At 62.1% G+C, this 24302-nt stretch overlaps 2 protein-coding genes across 4 annotated transcripts; one reads left to right on the top strand and one right to left on the bottom strand.

The window, feature by feature from the left end:
• Window positions 1–10705: 10705 nt before the first annotated feature.
• Window positions 10706–18823, top strand: TNFAIP8L1 (TNF alpha induced protein 8 like 1). 3 transcript variants are annotated; one of them, XM_066566489.1, is made up of 2 exons: window positions 10706–11239; window positions 17408–18823. In XM_066566489.1, exon 2 carries the CDS (start codon window positions 17410–17412, stop codon window positions 17968–17970), a length of 561 nt encoding a protein of 186 aa, XP_066422586.1. In that variant the 5' UTR covers window positions 10706–11239; window positions 17408–17409; the 3' UTR covers window positions 17971–18823. The 3 variants fall into 3 exon arrangements, with proteins under 3 accessions (XP_066422586.1, XP_066422588.1, XP_066422587.1); XM_066566491.1 differs by lacking the exon at window positions 10706–11239 and adding an exon at window positions 13292–13351; XM_066566490.1 differs by lacking the exon at window positions 10706–11239 and adding an exon at window positions 14863–15075.
• A 1100-nt stretch (window positions 18824–19923) lies between these two features.
• Window positions 19924–23394, bottom strand: MYDGF (myeloid derived growth factor). The gene is made up of 6 exons (XM_066566509.1): window positions 23209–23394; window positions 22463–22513; window positions 21968–22029; window positions 21609–21690; window positions 20991–21063; window positions 19924–20687 (listed from the first exon to the last, which is right to left on the bottom strand). The coding sequence occupies exons 1-6, from the start codon at window positions 23386–23388 to the stop codon at window positions 20608–20610; spliced, it is 528 nt and encodes a 175-aa protein (XP_066422606.1). The 5' UTR covers window positions 23389–23394; the 3' UTR covers window positions 19924–20607.
• Window positions 23395–24302: the final 908 nt, after the last annotated feature.

Raw genomic sequence — 24302 nt, 5'->3', positions numbered from 1 at the left:
GGTGGTGTCACCCAGCGGGCAATCGGTTTGGGAAGGGGGGGCTGAACCCCGAATTTGCCACTGCACGGAGCTGGCACCGCCGCCTCCCTCGCCGGCTTTGTCAGCAGCAGCCGGGAGCTCGCGCTGCGCTCTGCTTTTTAACAGCTTTCATGAATTTTAATGGGCAGTTGCTGCTGGATTTCTCCTCTTCCCGCTGCTTTCCCGCCCCCCGCAGCCCTTCGGGTCGCCCTTTTCCTCCTCGGGGCTGCTCCGGCTCTCGGCATCCTCCGAGCCTCCCAAATCCTCCCCTCGTCCCCCCTGTCACCCCCGCAGAGCAGATTTGTCCCCACCAGTGCCGGCTGTTCGAGGGTGCCGCGGCTCTGCCCGGTGCCTCCGGGCACCCCGGTGGCTTCTCCCGAAATTCCACGGACACAAAGGCTCCGGAGACGCCACTTCAGAACCATCCGTCTTTATTAGCAGCTGGTTAACACCTCCCCGAGGGACCATAACGAGGGGAAGCAACTTAATCACCGTCATGCAGCAAAGTGCGGGCGGGCACGGCTCCCCCGGCCATTGCCACCCCCAGCGCCGCCGCTTCCCGGTGCCCGCGGTGTCCTCGGGTGCTCCCACCTGGTGACAGGGTCCGTCCTGGTGTCCTCCGCTCCTCTGAGGGTGTCCCTGCTGTGACAGCATGGCCCCTGCGCCTGAAGGTTTGTCCCTAATGGTCCCTCCATGTTTTCCTGGTCCTTTGGTTCCTCCAGCCCTCGTGGTTCTCCAGCCGGGTCCCTCCTCGCCCCATGCGATGATGCTGCTCTGATGTCCCCTCTCGTCCCTTCAGGTCCCACAATCACATCCCTCCTGGTCCCTCCTGGTCCGTGATGGGGTCGCCCATGGAAGGGGGGCTGGATTTTGCCCTTTTCCCAGGGGATTTGCAGCGTGGGGCCGGGACGTTGCAAAGCAAAGGGGTTTGGCTCTGCGAGGGAAAGGCCACAGGGTCACAGCTCCCCAGACCACCTCAGGGACAGGGACACAGGGCACAGCCTGTCACCAAGGGTGGTGACAGCCCCTGAACAGCCCCTGAGGTGCCACAGTGCAGGGACATGGTGGGGTGTGGATCCCAGCTGCCAAACCCCACCAGCCCTCGCTGTGGCTCCATCCCAGCTCCCAGCAGCTTTCCCAGAGCTCCATTCCCAGCTCCTTTAGATTTGGGTCCCATTCCCAACACAAAGCGTCGCTTCCAAATGACTCGTGCTTGCCAAAGGGATGGAAATAACATTTTCTGGCGAAGATTTCACTTTGTTTTTTAAAAACGCTGCTTAGAAATGGCTCGGCACTGTCGGTCCCTCCCCTGCCACCGCCAAATTCCAGAGATGCTGGAGCTGATCCCACCTGGCTCCAAAATTCTTCTTATTCTGGGAGAAATTTCTCAGCTCCATCCCCCGCCCTCAGAGCCAGTGTTGGACCTGGGTGAGCTTTGGGAAAGATAGAAACAAGCTTGGATCTGCTGTGGCTCTGCTTGGCTCCCTGGGCTGGGAAAAACTTGTTCCAGGAAGAGCGTGCAGGAGCAGGGGGAAGGAGTGGGAGCAGCTGGGTTGGTCCTGCCCAGGGCTTCTGCTGAGCCAGGTCCTGCTGTCCCAGCAGGGTGGAGGGAGCATGGTCCCACCAGAGAGTCTCTGTTCTCCCATCCCTGGTCATTGAAGTGCCCTGCTTGAACAAAGGGATGTGGTGGTGGCCATGGGGAGGAGATGGTGGTGGCCATGGGGGACATGGTGGTGGCCATGGGGAGGAGATGGTGGTGGCCATGGGGAGGAGATGGTGGTGGTGGCCATGAAGGGATGGTGATTGCAGATTCAAGCACCTGATCCAAACCCCAGGGCCACATCCATTTCCCCAAGGTCACACCCATCTCCCTTTCCCCCGTCTCCATCCTCCCCCCAGCTGTGCCTTCACCCTCCACTCTTCACCTCCATCGCTCCCAGTCCTGCTTTCCTCTCTCCCCCACCCCTCTCCCCCATCTCTCCCAGCTCCTCCACTGCCACTCCCGGACCCCGCGGGTGCCACCGGCTCCCGCATCCCCACGAGGCGAGGGCGCCGGGGAGGAGCGCCGGGAACCGGCAGCGGTGGAAGATCAAGAGGGAAATGATCAAAGGAGGGATGTGGGTGAGCGCTGGCAACCCAGTCACCCTGGAGACGGGAAGCAAATATTTGGGCTAATAGCACTCCCGGGGAGCAGGACTGGGCTCTTCCCATTGTCGGGTGACAATGAGGATGGGCAGGGGTGACAATGGGGATGGGCAGCTGCCACCGAGCCGCTCTCAGGGGCAGCGCGGGGGGAATTTGGGCTGTGGGCGGCTCCTGATGGGAATCGGCCACGAGGCAGTGCTGGGTACCCGGCCCGAGGGAGGCCCTGGCTCAGGGATGCTCGTTTGAGGGATGCTGTGGCTGAAGGATGCTCTCGCTGAAGGATACTCTTGCTCAGGGATGCCTGTCCAGGGGGATCTTTACCCCGGGAATGCTCTGGCTCAGGGATGCCTGTCCAGGGGACGTTTATCCCGGGAATGCCCTGGCTCAGGGATGCCTGTCCAGGGGATGTTTATCCTGGGAATGCCCTGGCTCAGGGATGCTCTGGCTCAGGGATGCCTGTCCAGGGATGTTTATCCTGGGAATGCCCTGGCTCGGGAATGCCCTGGCTCAGGGAGGCCCTGGCTCAGGGATGCTCTGGCTCAGGGATGCCCTGGCTCAGGGATGCCTGTCCAGGGATGTTTATCCCAGGAATGCTCTGGCAGGGATGCTAGGCTGGATTCAGGGGCTGTTGGGAGGGTGAACGCTCACGGCGCTGGCGCTGTCCTGCAGTGCCACTGTGTCACAAGTTCAGCAGCACCGGGGGCGCTGCCAGCTCCGCTCTGTCCCCTCCCGTATGGATCTGTCACAGCCCTGGGCTCAGCCTTTCCCTGGGCTCAGCCTTTCCCTGCCATCCATTCCCCAGAGGCAGCAAATCCTCCCTGAGCCTTCCTCCCACAGCCCTGGGGTGCTCCTCTGGCCCAGCTGGGAGGGAAACTGAGGCACGGAGCGCTCAGACAGGCAGCGAGTGCTGGGAAGGGGCTGCAGGAGCTGCAGCCGTGTGTGTACACAAATAAATACACATTGCTTTTTTAATATATCTTTTTAATAAGCTCGAGCAACTGGTTGAACACAGAGAACACTTAAAATTAAATATAGCTTCAAATATGTGCGGTTTTAATCCAATGGTGTGTTTGTAAACACATCTTTAAGGCACTGGGAGAGCGCCCAGGCTGCCACCTCCCACCCTCCGGCTTGGGGACACCTGCAGAGGTGACAACATTGCCCTTGGTGGCCCTGGGCCACCCAGCCACTGGCAGATGTGGGTCTGTCTGTACTGGGCAAGGCACGGCGGGCACAGCCCGGGGTCCTGGGGAGGACAGGAGGGTGGTAACAACTGTAATAATACCAATATTATCAATAATGATAATAATAACGATGATGATAAGAGCAATAATAATAATAAAAAAATAGTTTTTAAAATCTTAATTTTAATAATAACAATGCTGGCAATGGAAGTACTAATACCGTTAATAATATTATTATTAACGCTAATTATTCCCGGGCTGTCAAAGGGCTCTTGCCTGGTGCCCAGGTCCGTCCCCACAGCCCAGCACCTGACGGGCCCCCGTGGCTTCCAGGAGCACGATGGAATTGGAGTGACAGGGAGGAAAATCAATCTGAATGAATGAGGTCACCTGCCTCATAAATAATTCATCAAAGGCGCGTGGTAACACACCCCGGCCCGGGAGCCGCGGGGGCAGGCGGGGAGCGCGGGCCGGGATGGGTGCGGGGACAGGGGTGGGTGCTGGGGATGGGTGCAGGGGATAGGGGTGGGTGTTTGGGACTGGGATGGGTGCAGGGGATAAGGGTGGGTGCTGGGGATGGGGGCTGGGGGCTGCGGTGGGTGCTGGGGATAGGGGTGGGTGCTGGGGATGGGGGTGGGTGCTGGGGATGGGGGCTGGGATGGGTGCAGGGGATAGGGGTGGGTGCTGGAGATGGGTATTAGGGGCCAGGATGGGTGTTTGGGCCAGGATGGGTGCTGGGGACAGGTGCTGGGGACAGGGATGGGTGCTGGGTACAAGAGTGGGTGTTTGGGACAGGGGTGAGGTGCTGGGAGCTGGGGTGGGTGCTGGAGATGGGTGTTAGGGGCTGGGATGGGTGTTTGGGACAGGGGTGGGTGCTGGGGATGGGTGCTGGGGACAGGGATGGGTGTTTGGGACAGGGATGGGTGTTTGGGACAAGGATGGGTGCTAGGGATGGGTGCTGGGGACAGGGGCGGCTGTTTGGGACAGGGGTGGGTGCTGGAGCCAGGGGTGGGTGCTGGGTCCTGCTCCAGCTCAGCCATGCCAGGTGCCAGCCTTGCACAGGGCACAGGATGATGGTGCCCAGCCCCAGCAAGGCTCAGGGTGGGGGTGGCACAGTGTCCTGGGGTGCCTGCTGGGTGCTGGGCCCGGTGCCACTCTCAGTGCCCTGAGGGACAGCCCAGCACAGCCAGGGCTGGGCCTGCAGCGTGGCAGGACCCCCATCTCTGGGAAGAAGCCAAGAAGTCCCTTTGCAGCCCCCCAGGGCCCAGAGTGACCCCCCAGCACCCAGCTGCTGCCACCAGCTGCCCCCAGACGTGGCAAAGGGGCTTTTGTGCCCTGGGAGCAGCGGGCAGGTGCTGGAGGTGCGGGCAGGAAGGGCAGCAGGCGCAGGGATTACAGAGGGAAGAAAGCACTGCAGTGTGAGCCCGGCAAATGTTTTAATTCCCTTGAATTCCTTGGCTGCACCGTGGCCCTGGACTCATCCCCGGGGTCATCAACCCTCCCCATGAGCACAGGGCTCTTCCCAGCCTCCCTCCTTGGAGCTGTTTTGGAGGAAGACGAGGAAAAGAGCCCAAAATGTTGGAAAAGAACATCTTGAAGCCCTTCTGCCATCTGTTGTGCTTTCAGCGCAATTAAGCAGGCAGCAGCCGTGCCAGGCAGCAGGAGCATCCCTGCCTGCAGCAGCCGTCCCCCTGCCAGGCCTGGGAATGCACCCGCGGGGCTGCGGGTGCGTTTTTGGGTGCCCGGGGCAGCTGGCAGTGGGCACAGCTGTCCGGGCTGTGTGCTTGGCAGGTGCCTGCGAGGAGCAGCTCTGCTCCCCCGGCTCTCCCGGCCTGCCAGGGGGGTGCCAGCCCAGCTGTCCCTCGCCGGGGGTCATTGCGGGGTGCAGGTGTGGGGCGGGAGGGGGACAGCGACACGCTGGCAGGGGCTATGGCCCCCCAAAACCTCCCCTCCTGCCGGACCCGGGGACGCTTGGCCAGGGGATGTGGCCGGCTGGGGTGGGCACACAGCGAGCCGTCACAGATGGGGCTCAGAGCAGGGCTGGGACCTGCGGGCTCATCCCAGCAGCCCCGAGCCCGCTCCCCCCGCAGGGCCCGAGGCTCCGCTCTCGATGGATTCGCCTGCGGCTGCCGCCAGCCCCGGGCTCGTCACCGCCTCCCGGAGCTGCCGCCGGCCTTAACTTCGCCGGCAGCATCGGTTTATCCGCTCGATCTTGACGGGAACTGGGAAGCACGGGGAGCATCCCCAGGGAGCCGCCGTCACACGCTCCGAGCGTTAATTGGGGCTGGGAAATCGCCCCGAGAGCCGCGCGGGGAAGAGAACCCGGCACGGATTGGGGCCGGAATTCAATGGTCTGCACCGAAACGGGAGCAGAACGCTCCGAGAGCAGCTCCCGGTGCGGGAGCAGCCCTGCCCGCCGGGATCTCGGCAGATGGCTGGGACACGCCGCGGGGAAATGCGGGCTGGAGCCGGCCCCGCAGCAGCTGCGGTGAGAACAGCCCTGGAGCCGGCTCAGATGGGGATGGAGGAGCCGCTCCCAGCCCCCTCCCCTGTCCCCAGCCCGCAGGGCCCGCTGGGACCCCCGCGCTGCTGGGGACGGTGGGGACAAGGCCACACACGTGGGCAGGGACGGGGATGCACCGGGCAGGGCTGGTCCCCCGCACCCTCCGCGGCACGACTTCCACAGCAAGGGCTGGGGACACGTGTGGCACTAGTGACACGCATGTCACCTCCCCCTGAATGGCCCAGATGGCACGGAGGCACGCCACAGACGGGTGCCCACCCACCAGCCACCGCTCCTGCTGTGCCAGGGCCATTCCTGTGATGCCACCCAGCAGTTCTGGGGTGAAACCTTGCAAGATTTGGATCACGGGTGTGCACAGGGGTGAAGCCACCACCCGAGCCCGGGGGGATGGCATCCATCCCCTCCCTGGGCCAGCGTGGGTGTCCTGGCACGGGGGCACCCAGCACGGTGGCACTGTCACCATACCCAGCTGTGTCAGCACAAACCAGCAGCTCCCAGCCCGGCTGAGGATTAACCAGCCAGCTCTGCTGCTAATTAATAATCCACTTGATTAAGAATTGTCAGTCAATATGTCACCAGCACAAGGACAGGCTTGGCAAACACGAGCTGGGGACATATCTCCATAGGGCCACCGTCTGCTCCTGCTCCTGCTTCTGCTCCTCTTCCTCCACATCCAGCTGTCCCAGCCTGCTCGGGCCCCTCTCTCTGCCCCCTGTTCATGGGCACCTGATGATGTCACAGATCATCCTGATGACGTCACCAGCATCCTGTCTGCCCCCTCGCCCATCTGTGCTGCTGTCACCCAACAGGCTGGGGGTCTGTTTGTCCCACAGGTGACACAAGGACCCCCTCTGATGATGTAATTTGTCACTCAGGCTCCTGGTGGTGTCACAGTCTCCCACACTCATCCCAGGTTCCCACTCCACAGCTTGGATGGAATTTGGCCACGAGGGATCCTGAAGCCTTGGGGTGCAGCAGGACACCCCCAAAAAGGTGGGGGGGAAGCCACATCCATCCCTGGTGTTAAGGACATTGTCCCCAGCAGGTGACACCAGGGCTGTCACATCCAGCGGGGCTGGGAACAGCAGCTTTGGGGGGGCTCCCCTTCCCTCCATCCTGAGCCCCCCCAGCGCTGAGCAGCGCACGGGGGGCAGGCGGGGGGCACGGTGCCCCCCAGGGCAGTTTTATCCGATGGAGAGCGAAGCAGGGAGCAGTGACAGGAGCAATTAGCTAATTGCAGCGGTGGGCCCTGCCCCGGCCCCTCCCCGTGCGGCCGAGCCGCAGCACTTTGTGCTTAACCTACATTTGCTTTTGTCCCGGCCGCCGCAGCCGGAGCCGCCCGGGGCTCTGCGCTGGGCTCGGCTCTGATGTCCGGGTCCCTCTCAGCAGCCCCCAGCCCCAAATGCAGCAGGCAGGGCTCAGCTGAGCCTGGGTAAGTGGGTCACACTCAGGCGGGACACACAGCAGTGTCCCCAGGGCAGGGATGGAGGTTCGTGTCCTCGCAGGGAGGGGGATCACAGAAACCTCTTCCCCAGGGTGCATCTCTCCCCTGGAGCATCCTCCTCCATCCCTTCCCGGGAGCACGGCAGCGCTGCAGCCTCTGGAGGAGCGGCACTGCCTGACAGCTTCGATCGAGCTTTAATTTTAATTAACTAACGAGGCTCGGCGCTCCCTGCTCCGTGAGCGAACACCGGAGAGAGAAGGGCCCGATCCAGCTGTGGCACCAGGCCAGATGTGCAGCGGGGAGGGTGGGAGGGACAGGGGATTGCTCTGCTCAGGAATGTGGCACTGGGGACCCAGGAGGCCCCTGTGCTCTGAGAGGGCCAGCAGCTCGGTTTGGATCCAAGCCCGGCACTCAGGAGCCACAGCCTGTCCCCACGGCTCCAGGACAGCCCCAAGGTGTCACCAGCTGCCTTTGGGTACTGCCAGCACCCCTGAGTGACAACCTCCAGTGTCCCTTTCCTTCCATTCGACACCAGTTAACAATCCTGGAGCGTCACTGGGATAACTGGTCAGGAGAGTGTGCTCTCCTCCGGAGCCGGTGCCTGCCAGGATGGATTTTTTTTTCTCTTTTTTTTTTTTTTTTTTTTGAACTGGGATGAATTTTTCCGCCTCGGCTGCCAGCGGGGTGGCTCGGCCCCGGGGAAGGGGCCGAGGGAGCGCAGCCGGCGCCGGTGACGCGGCAAGAAGGGGCCATTGTGGCCAGGCACAGCTGTGCGGCGCGGGCAGGGAGCAGTGGGAATGCAAAGTGCTGCGGAGGGAAGGGCCTGAGGGATGCAGCGCCCCGCCACGGGGGTTCCCCCACCCCGCACGTGCCCCGGTGACAATGGCGGCTTTATGGGCAGGGACACCAGCCCCTGCCCCAGGAGCTGCCGGGGCCCAGCGTGTGCCACCACGGGCACAGGGGGGTGTTGGGGACACGCTGTCCCCATCCCGTCCCCGTGTGCCACCATGGGCACAGGAGGGTGTTGGGGACACGCTGTCCCCATGCTGTCCCCGTGTGCCACCACGGGCACAGGTGGGTGTTGGGGACACGCTGTCCCCATGCTGTCCCCGTGTGCCACCACGGGCACAGGTGGGTGTTGGGGACATGCTGTCCCCATGCTGTCCCCCTGCTCAGCCAAACGAGGTGCTGGGTCCTCCTGGGGACGGGCTGGGCCAGCAGACTGCTCTGGAGGGTGATGGGCCCTGAGCTGTCCTGGCACAGTGACACCGGGGCTGAGGGCAGCACAGAGAGCGGCTCCGTGCCCTCCCCAGCGCCCTCGGCGGCCGGCGGGCAGCGGATCCCCCTTGGCTCGCTGAGCTCTCCTGAATTATTCAGGCGCTGCCTCCCTGGGGATGCTCCCCCTGCCCGCAGCGCAGCGCAGCCCCCGCTCCCGGCCCGAGGGGAGCAGCTGGGACTGGAGCTCCTGGAGCTCTGGGGGTGTCTGAGGGAGGAGCAGCCGGGACTGGAGCTCCTGGAGCTCTGGGGGTGTCTGAGGGAGGAGCAGCCGGGACTGGAGCTCCTGGAGCTCTGGGGGTGTCTGAGGGAGGAGCAGCCGGGACTGGAGCTCCCGGAGCTCGGGCGGTGTCCGGGTGGGACCCGCCCCAGCACAGGGAGGGGGATGAGCCGTGCCGCCTCCCCGAGGACGGGCGATGCTCTCGGGCAGGAGAGCGGTGGCTGCAAAGCCCCATTTAATCTCCCTGAAAGGAGAGGAGGGACGGGGGGAGAGGCCGCTCGGAGCTGGACCAGATCCTGCTGCCTCTCTTTTTTTATTCCCTGTTTTCATGCGGCGCCAGCTCCCATCCCCGCTGATCCGCAGCGGCTGCTCCATCCACTCCGGGCAGGGACATGGATTTGTGGGGGCTCCCCCCGTGTGACCCCAGCCAAGCATCCCCCAGCCGCTGTCCCGGGGCTACAGGGAGGTGCAGAGCTCCGCGAGACGTGGGGACATTGCTGAGATTCTTCCCTAGTTGGGAATTGTGGGATCTGCGTGTTGGGCACACCGGAGTGCGCTGGGGGTGCTCCCCACACGCCCACCCCATCCCATCACCCTCCAAAACACCTTCAGCAGCAGCCTGAGCCTGCTGAAAACCTGCGGGGTGTCCCAGCGATGGGAATGTGGGATGGGACAGCGGCGGGGTGCAGGACAGGGCAGGAATGGGGACACGGGATGGGGCAGCAATGGGGACAGAGGACAGGGCAGGAATGGGGACACGGGATGGGGAAATGGTGCCGGCACAGGACAGCAATGGGAACGTGGGGCAGGACAGCAGTGGCAGTGCAGAACAGGGCAGTGATGGGGACACAGGACCAGGCTCCTGGTGGCCACCGGGATCGGAGGAGCCCGGAGGGTGATTTATGCCGGGCAGGCTGGGGCCACAACTGTTCGGAAGTGCGGTAACAGCTGCTCCGGCTGTTCCGGCACGATCTGGCACCAGAGCAAATCCTCGGGGATATCTGGAGTGGGGGCGATGCCCCGGGGGTGTCGGGCACTGCCGTGGGGCGGGGGGCAGCAGGGCCGGGGGGCTGGTGAGGATCTGGGGTTCGCTTTTCAGCCGCTGCGTGAGACCAAGACTCAAGTCAAGGCTCCCGTTAATCCGGACTTTAATCCGCTCTAAATCCCACCTTTAATCTGTTTAATGCCACCTTTGGGAATTAGGATCCCGTGCCGCGGCTGGTACCCACTGAGCCGGGAGGAGGGAGAGGAAGGATGCTCCGACACTCCCGATGCTGGGCAGCTCCGAATCTCTGGGATGTCGGGGGGCTCCCAGCACCGGGATGAACGGATAGCCACGACCCTCGGGCCCAAACCCTCCCGCACCCGCTGCTCCCGGCCGGCAGCACGGCAGCCCCGCGTGTCCCATCCCCTCGTGGGGCCGCGGTGTGAGGAGGAGGAGGAGGAGGAGGAGGAGGGGGAGCTTTGCCGGACCCCGCGGCGCTGCCCCCACTCCGCCCGGTCCAGCAGCGCCATCCTCAGCCCCGGTTCATCAGCGCCGCCGCTCCCGCCCGCCGTCCCGCGCCTCTCCCACGCGTGACGCTCTCACCCCGCGCCTCCCCGCCGCCCACCGGCGTCCCCGTCCCCCCCGCGTGTCCCCGTCCCCCCCGCGTGTCCCGGTTCCTCCCCTGCAGCCTGGGGAGCCCCGAGCCCGCCCCGCGCGCGTTACCGGGACCGGCCCACGCGCGCGGGACCCACGGGGGCGCGCCCGCCCCGGCCCCGCCCACGCACCGTCCGCGCCCTCCCATTGGCTGCTTCGTAGCAAGCCCCGCGCCGCCATTGGCTGGCGCCCACCGCGGGACACGCCCCTCGGCCCCGCCCCCGCCGCTCCCGGCCCCGCGCGGGACTTGGCGGCGACCGCGGGCGGGAGGCCCCGACCCGCCGGGAACCGGCACCGAGAGCCGGGAACCGGCACCGGGAACCGGGAACCAGCACCGCCAACCGGACACTGAGAGCCGGGAACCGGCACCGGGAACCGGGAACCGGCACCGGGAACCCGACACTGAGACCCGGGAACCGGCACCGGGAACCAGCATCGGGAATCGGGAAACAGACACGGGGGACTGGCACCGGGAACCGGGCACCGGACACTGGACACTGGGAACCGGTGAACTGAACGGGAGCCGGGAACGGAATATCGGACACCGGGACTGGCACCGAGCATCGAAGACCGAACACCGGGCTTCGTCACCGGGCACCGGCATCGGGGACCGGGCACTGGTAGCGTCTGCGGGGCCCTCCGGGCAGGGAGAGGCGCCGGGGAAAGCGGGACCCTCGCCTGGCCCCGCCCCGTCCAGCCCCGTCCCGCCCCGTCCAGTCCCGTCCCGCCGGGGGCACCGGAGAAGCCCCGGTCCCGGTCCCGGCGCCGCTCTCCCCGAGGCAGGCTGCAGGTAAGGGCCGGTTCCCCCGGTACCTCCCGGTACCTCCCAGTTCCTCCCGGTTCCCCCGGTTCCTCCCATCATCTCCGGTCCGTGGGTGCGGGGGCGCTCGGTACCGGCACCGTTTCGTGCTTGCACTGGGGGGCGAAGCCTCTCGCCCCCCACCCCGGGAATCATCCGTGTGTGTCCCCCCCGCCCGGTGTCGGGATCCCGGGGGGAGAGGAGGTTCGGGGAGCGGCGAGGACCGGGAGCTGCGGGCGGGCAGAGCCCGGAGCTGCCCCGGCACCCCCCGGCTGTGCCGCGGCTTTGCCAGGGGGATAAAACACGGGCCGAGGGCGATTTCCCCCCGGATTCAAGGGAAACGCGATGGGGCTGGGAAGGGCGCCGGGTCCGGCGGGTGCTGGATAACGGGAGCCGGGAGGAGGCACCGGAGCCACCCCCGTGGGGCTGTCACGGCCCCACGTGCCAGGGCAGGGCCGGGTGCCCCATGGCAGCACTTGGCTTCGAGCATCGCCTGTCCCTGCGCTCCAGAGGATGAAATTCCTCGATTCCTGGAAAGACGAATCCCTTGGGAGAGGCCGGATCGCCCCGGGGGCAGAGCTGGGTGTAAAACTCCCAACTCTGCCCGATCTTCCCTGGGACACGGGAGGGTTTGGGCCGTTCTTTACTGACCCCAGGCCCAGCTTTGGATCCGAATCGTCCCGTGGAGTTTTCCTCCCTCCCAGAGCGACTTTGTCCTCCTGATCCCGGGGCAGGAAGCATGTGATGTGCCCTGGCCCCCTCCGCAGCCGGACAGACGGACGGATGGTGGTTTGGCCTCAGTTTCCCCTCTCCCAGCCTCTGTTTTCTACTTCCCCATGAGGCTCCGTCTGCTCCGAGTGAAGGGGAAAGGAAGTTGCTGCCAGAGAGAGCAGCTTGATGGCAGCTGGAGAAAGAAAAGGAGGAAATGGAAGGCGAGACAGATGCTCCAAAATAACCCCCCCTTCCTCCTCTCTGTAAAATACCCCCTTCCTCCTCCTCTTCCTCTGCCTTTTCTCCATAGAATCCCCCTTTCTTCCTCCTCTTCCTCTTCCCCTCCATAAAACAACCCCCCTTCCTCCTCCTCTTCCTCCTCCTTCTCTCCTTAAAATAACCTCCATTCCTCCTCCTCCTCCTCCTCCTCCTCCTCTCCAGTTTGGCAGCTGCCTCCCCCGCGGGGCACAATAATCCCAGGGGGAATTCCTTGGTGCCAAATCAACCCCCAGGATGCCCCCCTGCCCTGTGTGGGGGTGAGCACCCCTGAGCCCCCCTCCCTGTGGATCCAGGGTCCCATTCCCCACCCATGCCCGGGGTTGGCACCGCCGGAGCCCCCTCGGACGGGCGGCTCAGCTCCTTGCACAGACACGTCGGAGCTGCCAGGGCGGATCAGCATTCCCAGGCAAAACCAAAACCCGGCTCCTTCCCATGGCTGCATCTGGAGCCCCGCAGGAAGGAGATTTTGGGACGGAGGAGCTCAGCTCGGTGCCAGAGGCGGAGGGGACGGTGATGGGGACACGCCAAGCGCTTGGCACCGGCGCTGGCACTGGGAGTGAGCAGGGTGAGGGGGGAAGCACCAGGTGTGGCAGTGCCCACAGCATTCCCGGTGCCTTGCAGCATTCCTGGTGCCCCTCAGCATTCCTGGTCCCCCTCAGCATTCCCGGTCCCCCTCAGCATTCCCAGTGCCCCACAGAATTCCTGTTCCCCTCAGCATTTCCAGTGCCCCTCAGCATTCCCGGTGCCCCTCAGCATTCCCGGTGCCCCTCAGCATTCCCAGTCCCCCTCAGCATTCCTGTCCCCCTCAGCATTCCCAGTGCCCCTCAGCATTCCCAGTCCTCCTCAGCATTCCCGGTCCTCCTCAGCATTCCCAGTGCCCCTCAGCATTCCCGGTGCCCCTTCCAGCCGCGGATTCACCCGGCCGTGCCAGGAAAGGAGCTTTTCCTGGGGTGAGGTGTTTACTCAGTGCCTTCCTCCCGGCCTCACCCCGCTGGGCACACACGCGCCCGGGCAGCGTCTCCGGCTGCTCTCTGCACCCATGGCAACCTGCGAGGGCCGGCACGCGTCCTCCCTCCTTCCTCCCGCTCCTCTTCCTCGGCTCTCCCGGCGCTGGTAATGGGGCCTGGGAGCTGTGGGGGGCACAGAAGGTGGGGGACAGGATGGAAACTGCTGGGGCTGGATGTGGGGTCATGGATGGTGAGGGACAGGCTGGAGACGCTGCTGGGGCTGGATGTGGGGTCATGGATGGTGGGGACAGGCTGGAGATGCTGCTGGGGCTGGATGTGGGGTCATGGATGGTGGGGACAGGCTGGAGACGCTGCTGGGGCTGGATGTGGGGTCATGGATGGTGGGGACAGGCTGGAGACGCTGCTGGGGCTGGATGTGGGGTCATGGATGGTGGGGACAGGCTGGAGACGCTGCTGGGGCTGGATGTGGGGTCATGGATGGTGGGGACAGGCTGGAGATGCTGCTGGGGCTCTCAGGTTACTGCCCAGCGCTCCGACCTGGCTCCTGTAATCCAGGAGGGTTTAATTAATTAATAGGGGTTGGAGCACGGGGAAAGCGATGCCGGGGGATGGAGAGCAGAGCAGTGGGATGCCATCCACCAACTTGGCATTCAGCCACGGATTCAGGGGACTGGGAATGCTGGTGGACAGAGCAGAGGTGTTTCCCAAAGCAGTGGGAGGGAAATCCAGGGAGATGGCCGCAATTCAGTGTTTATCCTGTTGGGAAACGATGTTTCCATGTTGGAGCAAACTTGTAGCAAGACAATCCAAGTTACTACGGCCGCAGCGGGAAGGTGGAGGAGGGAGGGGAGGAGGAAGAGGAGGCAGAGGCGCCTTGCTCTGAGCTGGAGCTTTGTGGAGCCTCCCCCTCTGCGCTGCTCCATGAATTAATTAAGTGCTTTTCCTCTCCTGCATGAAATATTCACCTGCTGCCAAGGGAACTGGGGGGGCTCGGGGGACCAAGTCCATGGAGCTGCTGGTGGGAGCCAGGTGGAAGGGACAGGCAGGGCGAGGGATCTTTGGAGCAGGTAAAAATGATAATTGGGATGATATCGCTGCTGTGGTGCCACCGGCGCCAGGTGGCCACAGGGTGACAGGGTCTTGTCTTCCCCCCTCAGACAGGAGCTTTCTGATGATGATTGATGATTGATGCTTGTGCCCTCAGTGCTGTGGGAGAGGTTTTTTTGGGCAATCAGGTCACAGCTGGGTGTTGGGTGAGGTGCAAGCCCAGTGGGGTGAACGCCAAACCGGAGATGAGCGCGGCACGTGTCTGTCCCCAAGGGGACCACGTCTGTCCTGTGACAGGGCCACCCTCTGTGTGCTCACCCCAATCCTCACACCACCACTCAGGGCTGCAAGACTGCCCCAAAAACCTCCAAGATGGGCGGAAACCCTCCAAGAAAGGGCTGTACCTGTGCCCAAAGCCACTGTTGGGACCGCAGCCCTGCCGCACTCTTCCGGAGCAGGGAGGAACTGGGTGACAGCAGCACTGGGCTGCTCCACTTAGGAAGAAGAAGAACAAACTGTTTTTTAGGGCGTTTTCATTAAAAAGAAGAAGGGGGGAGCCCAAGCCCTGAGCTGGGCTGGAAACTTCAGCGACAGGAAGGAAGTGGAGTGGGTTATTTCAGGCTCCCGTTGGCTGCTCGGGGCAAGGCTCGACTCTTCCGTGCTCTGATAGCAGCCCCTCGCGAACAATGGGGGCCTGGGGCCCTTCCCGGCAGGAACACGGCTCATTCCGGTGAAATCTCCCGCTGCTGCTGACTCAGCAGCTCCTGCTGGGCCGAGTGTGCAGTGGAGGGCGCCAGGGGCACCATCCCGGTGCAGCAGGAGGTGAGCCTGGCTTTCCTTGGGGTTTGCAGGAAGCAGCCTACAAAACCATCCCTGGGCACTGGAGAGGGAGCTGGTTGCATTTTTGGGGTCCCCATACCCGCCTATACCATTTTGGGGTCCCTAGGACCCCCCCAGTAATGCTTTGTGCCTCAGTTTCCCCCCTGGAGCAATGCTCCTGCTCTGGAGCAGGGGAGGGCTGTGAGCAGCCGGGTGTTATTGGCTGCAGGGAGCAGAGGGTTGATCCATTATTGCAGCTGGCATTTGGGAGCCGTGGGCAGCTCGCAGGACTTGGCACTTCCTATTTTTCATGTGCTCTGGAGGTGGAGTTTGCACTTGGCTTTATGTCTGTGGTCACCCAGGGCAGAGCTCGGGTGTGGGAATTCCTATGGGTGTGGGAATTCCTATTTATCCAGGCAGCGTTCCCAGGGCACCCCACAAGCCTGGGGAGGGAAATTCCAGGCTGTCAACAGCACAGCACAGCCCTGCTCCTTCCGGACAGGATGCCTGGCACGGGTGAAGTGAGAGGAGCTGGAGCTGCCTCTGCCCATCCTGCCCATCCCTCCCTCCTGCATGCAGCCATTGGAATTCCATGAGCCTGACCCAGGAGCTGCTGTCACCAGGCTCTGCGCTGTCATTTTTGTCTTATTAAGCGCGTGAGCCTCAGCTTGAGGCTCAGGCTGACAAAAATCAATGTTTTCCCACTGTAGGAAATGCTTCCAAACCTCCGTGTTTTTCCTGAGGGCTGTAAATAACCCTGCAGGCGACGTCTCTGTCACTGCTCCCGGCATTCTCATCCCCACGGAGCCTTGGCTGCCCTCAGGTTTGGGAGCTGGTGGCTGGGAGATGCTCAGGGAGCCAGGGCTCAGCTCCATCGTCCTGGCATGACTGCCTGGGGAGCCTTGGCCCCAGCTGGGGAGCCCTGAGGAGCTGGGGTTTGCTCCTGAGGGGCTGCTGTGCGCTCCAGAGTGGTGGGAGCAGCACTGGGGATCCCCACAGGGGTCTGGGGCTTTCAGCTTGGCCAGGGGGGAATGACAGAGCTGCCTGTGATGGGGACAGACTTGGTTCTGTGACAGAACCCCAGAGTCGTGGAATGGTTTGGGTCGGAAAAAGACCAAAAGCTCATCTCATCCCACCCTGCCATGGGCAGGGACACTTTCCACTACCCCAGGCTGCTCCAGCCTGGCCTTGGACACTTCCAGGGATCCAGGGACAGCCACAGCTGCTCTGGGCACCCTGTGCCAGGGCCTCAGCTCCCTCTCAGGGAACAATTCCTTCTTAACATCAAATCTAAACCTTCTCCCTATCCATGAGCAATTTATCCCCATCCATCCTCACACCAGCAGCATCCTTCAGCTGAAATATCTCCTCTCCCCTCCCCGGGGATGTATTTATAGGCTGATCCACTCCCCTCCTGCTCTGCCAGGCTGTCCCTGCCATGTGCAGGCTCTTGCAGAAGCAGCTCCCAGCTCTGCCCATCCATCCTGGTTGTTTTCCTGCTGTTCTCCCCTCCCTGTGATTTGTAGCTCTGCAGCTTCCCAGGCCAAGATGCATCTCCAGGGTTGGTTTTCATCGTTCTCAGCAGAGTTTAAAGCCGTGCTCTGCCCCAGGTGATGGATTTGGTCCCGCCGGGATGTGGGAGCGGGGCTGTAGGTGAGGCTCCTGTCTGGGTGAATTATTCACCTCTGGAGGAGGCTGGGGCAGCAGCACAACAAGTCCCAGCTTGTGTGGGTGTTCCAGGGTGAGCAGTGCCAGGGAAGAGGGCTCCCAGCCATTGCTGGGTGCTGCAAACCGGCTGTGCCGCCCCGACCACGGCCGGAGCGGGGTGGATGTGGCACATGGCAAAGGGGGTGACTCAGCTGCCACCTGGGCTGTCCCCAGCTCACCCTGCAGGAAGTGAGTCAGGTTTTAAGGAAGGAAAAATGTTCAAAAACGATGGGGCAAGAGTCCTTCCGGCACCAGAGGGAGGGAGGCGTCGGTCACAGGAGGGACAGCGGGATGGAGGGCCGGTGCTCAGGTAGGGACACCTCGCTCGCTGCAGCCTCTCCACAGAGTTTGGGAAGAGGGAGGTGGGAACACCTTGGAACTGATCCCACCAACCAAACCTGGGGGGTGAGCTCAGCTCTCACCTGCCCTGGCACCCAGGAGCTCCCTCAAGTCTTGGCATTAGCTGGAGATGCTCTTTCTCCTGCCAAAAATCTGTGTGGGGAAGTGAGGAATCACAGAACATGGCCTGGGACATCCCCTGCCATGGACTGGGACACTCCACCAGCCCAGGTGAGATGGGGAAGGATGCAGAGCAGGGACTGACCCGTGTGTGCCTCTTCCCCCGCAGAGATGGACACCTTCAGCACCAAGAACTTGGCCCTGCAGGCCCAGAAGAAGCTCCTGAGCAAAATGGCCACCAAGACCATCGCCAACGCCTTCATCGACGACACCAGCAGCGAGATCCTGGATGAGCTGTACCGGGCCACCAAGGAGTACACCCACAACCGCAAGGAGGCCCAGAAGATCATCAAGAACCTCATCAAGATCGTGATGAAGCTGGGCGTCCTCTACCGCAATGGGCAGTTCAGCCCCGAGGAGCTGCTGGTCATGGAGCGCTTCCGCAAGAAGGTTCACACCTTGGCCATGACGGCCGTCAGCTTCCACCAGATAGACTTCACCTTCGACCGCAGGGTCATGTCCAGCGTGCTGACCGAGTGCCGGGACCTGCTGCACCAGGCGGTCAACGGGCACCTGACGGCCAAGTCGCACTCGCGCATCAACCACGTCTTCAACCACTTTGCGGACTACGAGTTCCTGTCGGCGCTGTACGGCCCGGCCGAGCCCTACCGCACCCACCTCCAGAGGATCTGCGAGGGGGTCAACAAGATGCTGGAGGAGGAGAGCATCTGAGCTGGGCTGCTCCTGGCAGCCGGACTCTGCCTCCCGCGAGGCCGAAGATGCGATGTCTGCTTTGGCCTCCGCCGGGCTCGCCGTCCCCTCCTCCTCCTCCTCCTCCTCTGTAGTGCTGGCTTGTGTTCTCCTCGTTTCTCCAAGAGATTGAACCTCTTGGCTTTGTGTCCCCCTTGCCCAGGGTCTGCAAACCCCTCCCTGTGCTGGGCTGAGCCCTCTCCAGGCCATCCTGGGATTTTGGGCCCCTGCTGTACAGTTGGATTTCCTTTGCCCACCAAGTGCCTTTAGCTCAGAGTCCAAGGGTTTGGACTCTTTGCCTTGAACTCTGTTCCCTCTGAGGGGAAACTGAACCAAAGACTCGCGGTGTGAAGCACCTCTGAGGTGTCTCTGTGCAGGGGGGATGTTGTTGGGGGGGATCAGTTCTGAGACCCCATAACTGGAGGGCTGTGGAACGCCGTGGTTTTCTTCCAGCAGCTCCACAACGTGGTGGGAGCAAATCATGGTCCAGACTTGTGCTGGCTGCCTCAGGCAGGAAGGCGCTTCTGCCTGGGCTTAGGTGTCCTCAAAGACAAATCCCTGAGGCCAGGAGGATCCCTCCTCACCTGGAGGAGGGCTGGGAGGGAGCTGGGGGCAGCTGCTCCATCCCCGGATCCCTGGAACCACCCAGCACCCAACTGCCCAGCAGCCTCCAGTGGTGGTGCCACCTGGCAGCTCCAACGCTGTCCTTGGTGGTCATCCAAAGCCCCCCTGGGATTTCATCCCTTTTCCACGCCCTTGACTGAGTGATGTTCGTTTTTGGCAAACTCTGTAGCCCTGATGAGTTATTGAAATAAACTCACTGTGTGGCCTGGGAGCTCTGTGAGGGTGTTCTAGCAGTGGTGACAGTGACAGGATGAGCCCTGGGGACAGCTGGCTTTGCCCCCAGCTGCTGGTGGCTCTCTGTCTCCTGGGGTTTGTGCTCTCTGTCCCCTGGCACTGCTGCTGGTTGTGCTGCCCCTGCTCAGTGGCCCAGCAGCTCCTGGATTTGCATGGACAAAGGGAAATGGCTTCCCCTACCAGAGGGCAGGGTTGGATGGGATATTGGGAAGGAGTTCCTGTCTGTGGCACCTGGCACAGGGTGCCCCTTGCCTGGAAGTGCCCAAAGCCAGGCTGGACAAGGCCTGGAGCAATCTGGGACAGTGGAAGGTGTCCCTGCCCATGGCAAGCATGAGCTTTAAGGCCTCTCCAAACCCCAACCGTTCCATGATTTGGTGAGATGCCACCCCCACGGGCTCCTCTGCACCCCCACATCCCCTCAGGGCCCAGGAGCAGAGCCCTGGCAGCAGGGGTGGCTCTGCAGGCACAGCCCAGAGCAGAGGGGATGCTCAGGTCACTCCCAGCACACTGAGCTCAGCTCTGAGCACTGGAAATTGCCCTTTTAGCACCCAAGACACCACACAATCTCCACTGGCCTTATCTCTATGACCTTCTGGTGCCTCCTGTTCCTTGGATGCCTCCAGGCACTGGCTCCTGCTCCCTCCCCACCCCTGGCACTGATAACTCTCAGCCTTAGAAGATGAAAGAAAAGACACAAAGGCCCTGTCTCTGCCATTTCACAGGCCTGGCTGCAGCTGTCACCGATAATTGTGTGACACAGCTTGGGTGGGGGCAAAGCCCATTCACAAGGGGATGCGGAGAACAGCAGGAGCCCAGGAGGTGCTGGTCCCTCAGGAGGGCAGGAACCAGAGCTGGGAATCCCAGGCAGGTGTGGTGGGATGGGGCTGAGGAATGCCCAGCCAGAAATGCTTTGCTGTTCCCAAGGTGTGTGTCTGTGTCAGCTGGAAAATCCCCCTAAACCCTCTGCAGCCCCCAAATTCCTGTGAGACACCTCAGCTCCTCCTGGCCAAGCAGCAACAAAGGTCCACACAGCTGGAGAGGGGAGGAGGGACAGAACAGAGCAGCTTCAGGCCAGAGCACGATGCTTTATTACTTTATTGGTGCTGTATTTACACAGGAAAGGAATTGCACATTCCCTGTTATTACTCTGGATAAGAAAAAGATCACTTTTCTGTAGGTATAAAATAGTCCCGTGGTTGTGCTGACAGGTGGAAGTGTTGCCTGGATTGATTCCTGATTGTGTCAGAATAAGCTGCTCTGCCTTCCCCCAGCCCAGCCCCACACTCACCACGGAGTCAGAGCTTTGGCCAATCCCCTCCCTCCCTCCCTCCCCCTGAATGAATTATTTCCTCCTGTCACGCTGGTGGAGAGAGCAATCCCATCTCCCCTCCAGGGACTACAGAGTTAAAACCTCCCTTTAGCAAGCCCTGCTTAAGTCCAGCCCCTTATCTCCCTGCACTGCTCTTCCCAGGCAGGCAGATAAGGAGCCCCTTTGCAGGGAGCTCTGCCCTGCTCAGCAGCTCAGCCAAGCAGGAAGGGGCACAGGAGGATCAGGAGCCTCCTGGGGTGTTACTCTGACACAAGGCAGAACAAATCTGTCCCCAGCCCTCCAAGCCCCCACTCGTGTCGGTCCCCAGCACATTGCAGTATGGAAAACATAAAAGGTTTGGTCAACCAAAAGAAAAGCCCTGCAGGTAAGCAGGAAATGCCTTCCCTGCCGTGCTGGCGTGGCCATGGCCCCTGCCCAGGGCTGGCCTGGCCTCACAGCTCGTCACGGGGGGTTTTTGCCACAATCATCAGCTTGGACAGCTCGAAACGGAACTTGCCTTCCCTGTGAGACACTGCAGAGAGACAGAGAGGACAGCCCAGGGTCAGCAGATGGAAAAGCAGGAACAAAACAGCCCCACTGAGCCCTTCCCAGGGTGCTGGGCACTGCTTTTCCCACTCCTGCACATGCCAGGCTGGGGAGAAACCCCTCCTTAGCCAGGGATTTAACTGGGATGGACCCACAAAATCCAGCTGCCAGTGGTGGATTGAGAGCACTGTACCCCAGCTCCATGGCACTGCCACCAGGATTGGAGATAAACTGCTGCCTGGCGTGTCCCCCAGCCCAGCCCCTCTCTCACAGCCCCTCAGGCACACACCTGTGGTTTCAGTGACTCCAAACTCCTCCTGTTTTAAGGGGATGTCGTTCAGGGCACCCGCAGCAGCCTGAGACTGAAACAGGAAGGAAGGAAGGAAGGGTGAGAGGCTGAGGCAATCCAACAGGTCACAGAATTCAAACCAACTGAAAATGAAGGGGTTTGAGATTTACATGCAGGGAAAGAATTAAGTGCACAAAGGAAGTCTGAAGGAAAGTCTCTGTCTGTTTTTCTATGTCCTATTAAACCACAGACTCATGTCCTTGGGGTGAGTGAAAGCCTCACCCCTGGAAACTGGGAAATGGAAGAATGAGCCAGACAAAAACACCAGCAGAGGTTTCATTTGCTTTGTCACATGCAATTTGTTGAGGCAATCCAAGACTCCCTTTGTGCCCTGGTGCCTTTGGAGCCCCCTCCCAGCAAATGCTGTGACTGAGGGCAGGAACACAATGGAGCAGGCTGCCCACCTGCAGCCCCTCTCTGCCTGCCACCAGCCTCTAATTAGGGACGTGATGGAGCACATTTTATGGCACAGATGTCTAATAAATGTTTTCCATGTCTAATTCATGTTTTATAGCAGCCTCCCACACTCCTGCTTCCCCGGGATCAGCTGGGACTTACATAAGCCATGGCATGCTCTATCTTGGCTCCTTTCACTTCAGCTTTAAACTGGGTAAAGAAGAGATAAGACTTCCCTTGGGGCCTGAAAGAAGAAAGCAGAACCTTTGTCATCGGCACAGAGGTGCAGAGGAGGAGGAGGAGGAGAGGAGTGAAGGATTCCTGGCTCCCTCCCTGCCCCCACAGCCACCTCTGGATCTCTTATAGCTTTGTGCAGAGCAGGGGAGAGGGGAACAGAGAATTGATAAACCAACAGCTGCACCAAAAACCCCCAGAGCATCCCTGGCAGAGGAAAACCCTCCCTGCCCAGGTGTAAATCCCTGCAGGGTCCTTGTCCCTGCCCCGCTGTGCTCAGGACACACCTCCAGATGGAGCAGGAGAAGAGCCCGCTGTCCTCGCTCACTCCGACCGTCATCTGCCACTGCTGCACGGGGAGAGCCGGGGTCAGCGTGGGGAGAGCCCTGCGGGGCCAAGCCTGCCCTCCAGAGGCAGCAGCAGCTCCAGAATCACCCAACCCTCCCCTCCAGAGGCAGCAGCAGCTCCAAAATCACCCAAACCCTCCGCTCCAGAGGCAGCAGCAGCTCCAGAATCACCCAACCCTCCCTTCCAGGGGCAGCAGCAGCTCCAGAATCACCCAACCCTCCCTTCCAGGGGCAGCAGCAGCTCCAGAATCACCCAACCCTCCCTTCCAGGGGCAGCAGCAGCTCCAGAATCACCCACCACCACCCCCAGCCCTCCCTGCTGGCCCCTCCTGCTCCCTGCAGTTAGGACAGTGCTCTCACACAAACAGTTCCCAGCCTCTTTTCCTGTCAGGGTGAGAAAAAGGAGCTGATTGCAGCAGGAGGGGCCCAGCTCACCTCGTTGGTGCCGCCCTGGGCCGAGTAGGTGAAGGAGCAGCTGTAATCCCCCTGCCAGAGAGAGGAACAGCAGCAGCCTCGTTTAGCACCAGCTTTTCAGGAATTGCTGAGCTTGGAGAAGCCCCCCAGGCCACCAAGTCCAGCAGTGCCCAGCACTGCCAAGGCCACGCTGAGCCTGTCCCCAAGTGCCACATGGCCTCAAATCCCTCCAGGGATGGGGATTCCGCCAGTGCCACTGTGCCAGTGCCCACCTCCCTTTCCATGAAGAATGTTCCCCAATATCCAGCCTAAACCTCCCCCGGCACCACCATTTTCTCCTGCCTGGTGTGCTGGGGTGAGGAATCGTGTTCTGGGGTGCCCAGGGACCCCCAGTCCCTTCTGCACTGGGGCCCTTCCCTTGCTGAGCCCCCTACCATGAGGACCCTTCTTTCTTTGACACCCCCTTTCCCCTTGCAGACTCCCGTTCTCCCTGGGGACCCCCTTTCACTTGCAGACCCCTAGGGTTCCCCTGCCCTTGCTTCCCATTTGGGACCCCCTTTCCCTTGCAGATCCCTGGGGTCCCCCTGCCTTTGCAGCCCCCTTTGGGGACCCCTCTTTCCCTGGGGACCCCTCACCACCCGCTCGCCCCGCCCTCCCTCGCGCCCAGCCAATCCCCACAGCAAGCGATATGAGTGACGTGTCGCGCAGCCAATCATCGAGGGGCGCGTACCCTCTCCGCTCCCGCTCCCTCCCTCCGGGTCGCTCACCAGGCTCCGGGAGAAGGAGTGAACCTCCCCGCCGGGCCGCACGTCGAACTCGGCCGTGCTCGAGGCCGCTTCCGGGGCCGTGCCCGGTCCCGCGGCCGCCCGGGCTGCCAGGCACAGCAGGGCCGCGGGCACCAGCGCGGCCCACGCGCGGCCGCCGCTCCTTCCGCTGGGCGCCGCCATCTTTGAGAGGAAGCGCGGGTACGGCGGCCGGCAGGGGTCAGCGCGGCGGCAGCGGCGGCACGGCGGCCATTTTGGGTGTGGGCAGGAGACCGGGCGGCCAAAGCGGATGGACAGAGGGACATAGGGACACGGGCACGGTGGTCACGGGCAAGAGGCCCTGTGGTCAGGGGACAAAGGGACCAGACATTCCTTGGCATAAAGACTCTTCCACCCTTGCCAGGCCTCCTCTAGGGCAGAGTCCGGAGCTGTGGCACAGCCCAGCAGGGCCAGCAGCAGCCCCAGGGTCAGGGCCATGGGAAGGGGAGAAGGGGTCGGGGGGCCCCGGGCTGAGCCCCCCAGCACAGCCAGGGGCTGGGAGCAGGAAAATCCTGGATTAGAGCAGAGGGGAGGCACAGAAATCTGTGCCAGCTCCGAGAGGGGCTGGAGGGGCACCAGGGACAGGAGGGTTCTGTGCAGAGGCTGTGCCTGGAGCATTCCCTGAGTCCCAGCACGGAGCTGGGATGCCTGTGATTTCACCGAAATCCCTCCCAGAGGATTCTCCAAGATCAATTTACACCCTTTGGTTTGGGCAGCACAGACACACCCAGAGCCCAGCCCTGCCCTGTCCTTGGACACCCCACTCCTCCTTTGGGGGACCCTGGGATTTCTGAGCTGCTCCAGTTGTTCTGGGGTGCAGCCTGCATGGCCCAGGACAGAGATCAAGTGCCTGAGACCCCCAAGCACCCAGAGTTTCCACTGACGTGGCTTTTCCAGAGCCAGAGCTGTGGTGGCACCTTTATCACACCCACTTTGGGAATGGAGATGCCAGGAAGTTTTCCATTCGAGCATCTTTCAGGGCAAGGAGTGACTTTTCTGAGCTAATTTTGTAGCTTGAGGAGTGATTTTGTTTTAAAAATAAGTCCTTCAGAACATCT

Source organism: Molothrus aeneus, chromosome 27, assembly GCF_037042795.1.
Source record: "Molothrus aeneus isolate 106 chromosome 27, BPBGC_Maene_1.0, whole genome shotgun sequence".
Taxonomy (NCBI): domain Eukaryota; kingdom Metazoa; phylum Chordata; class Aves; order Passeriformes; family Icteridae; genus Molothrus; species Molothrus aeneus.
Note: the sequence above shows the minus strand (reverse complement) of the source record. Positions and strands in the feature narration are given on the sequence as shown.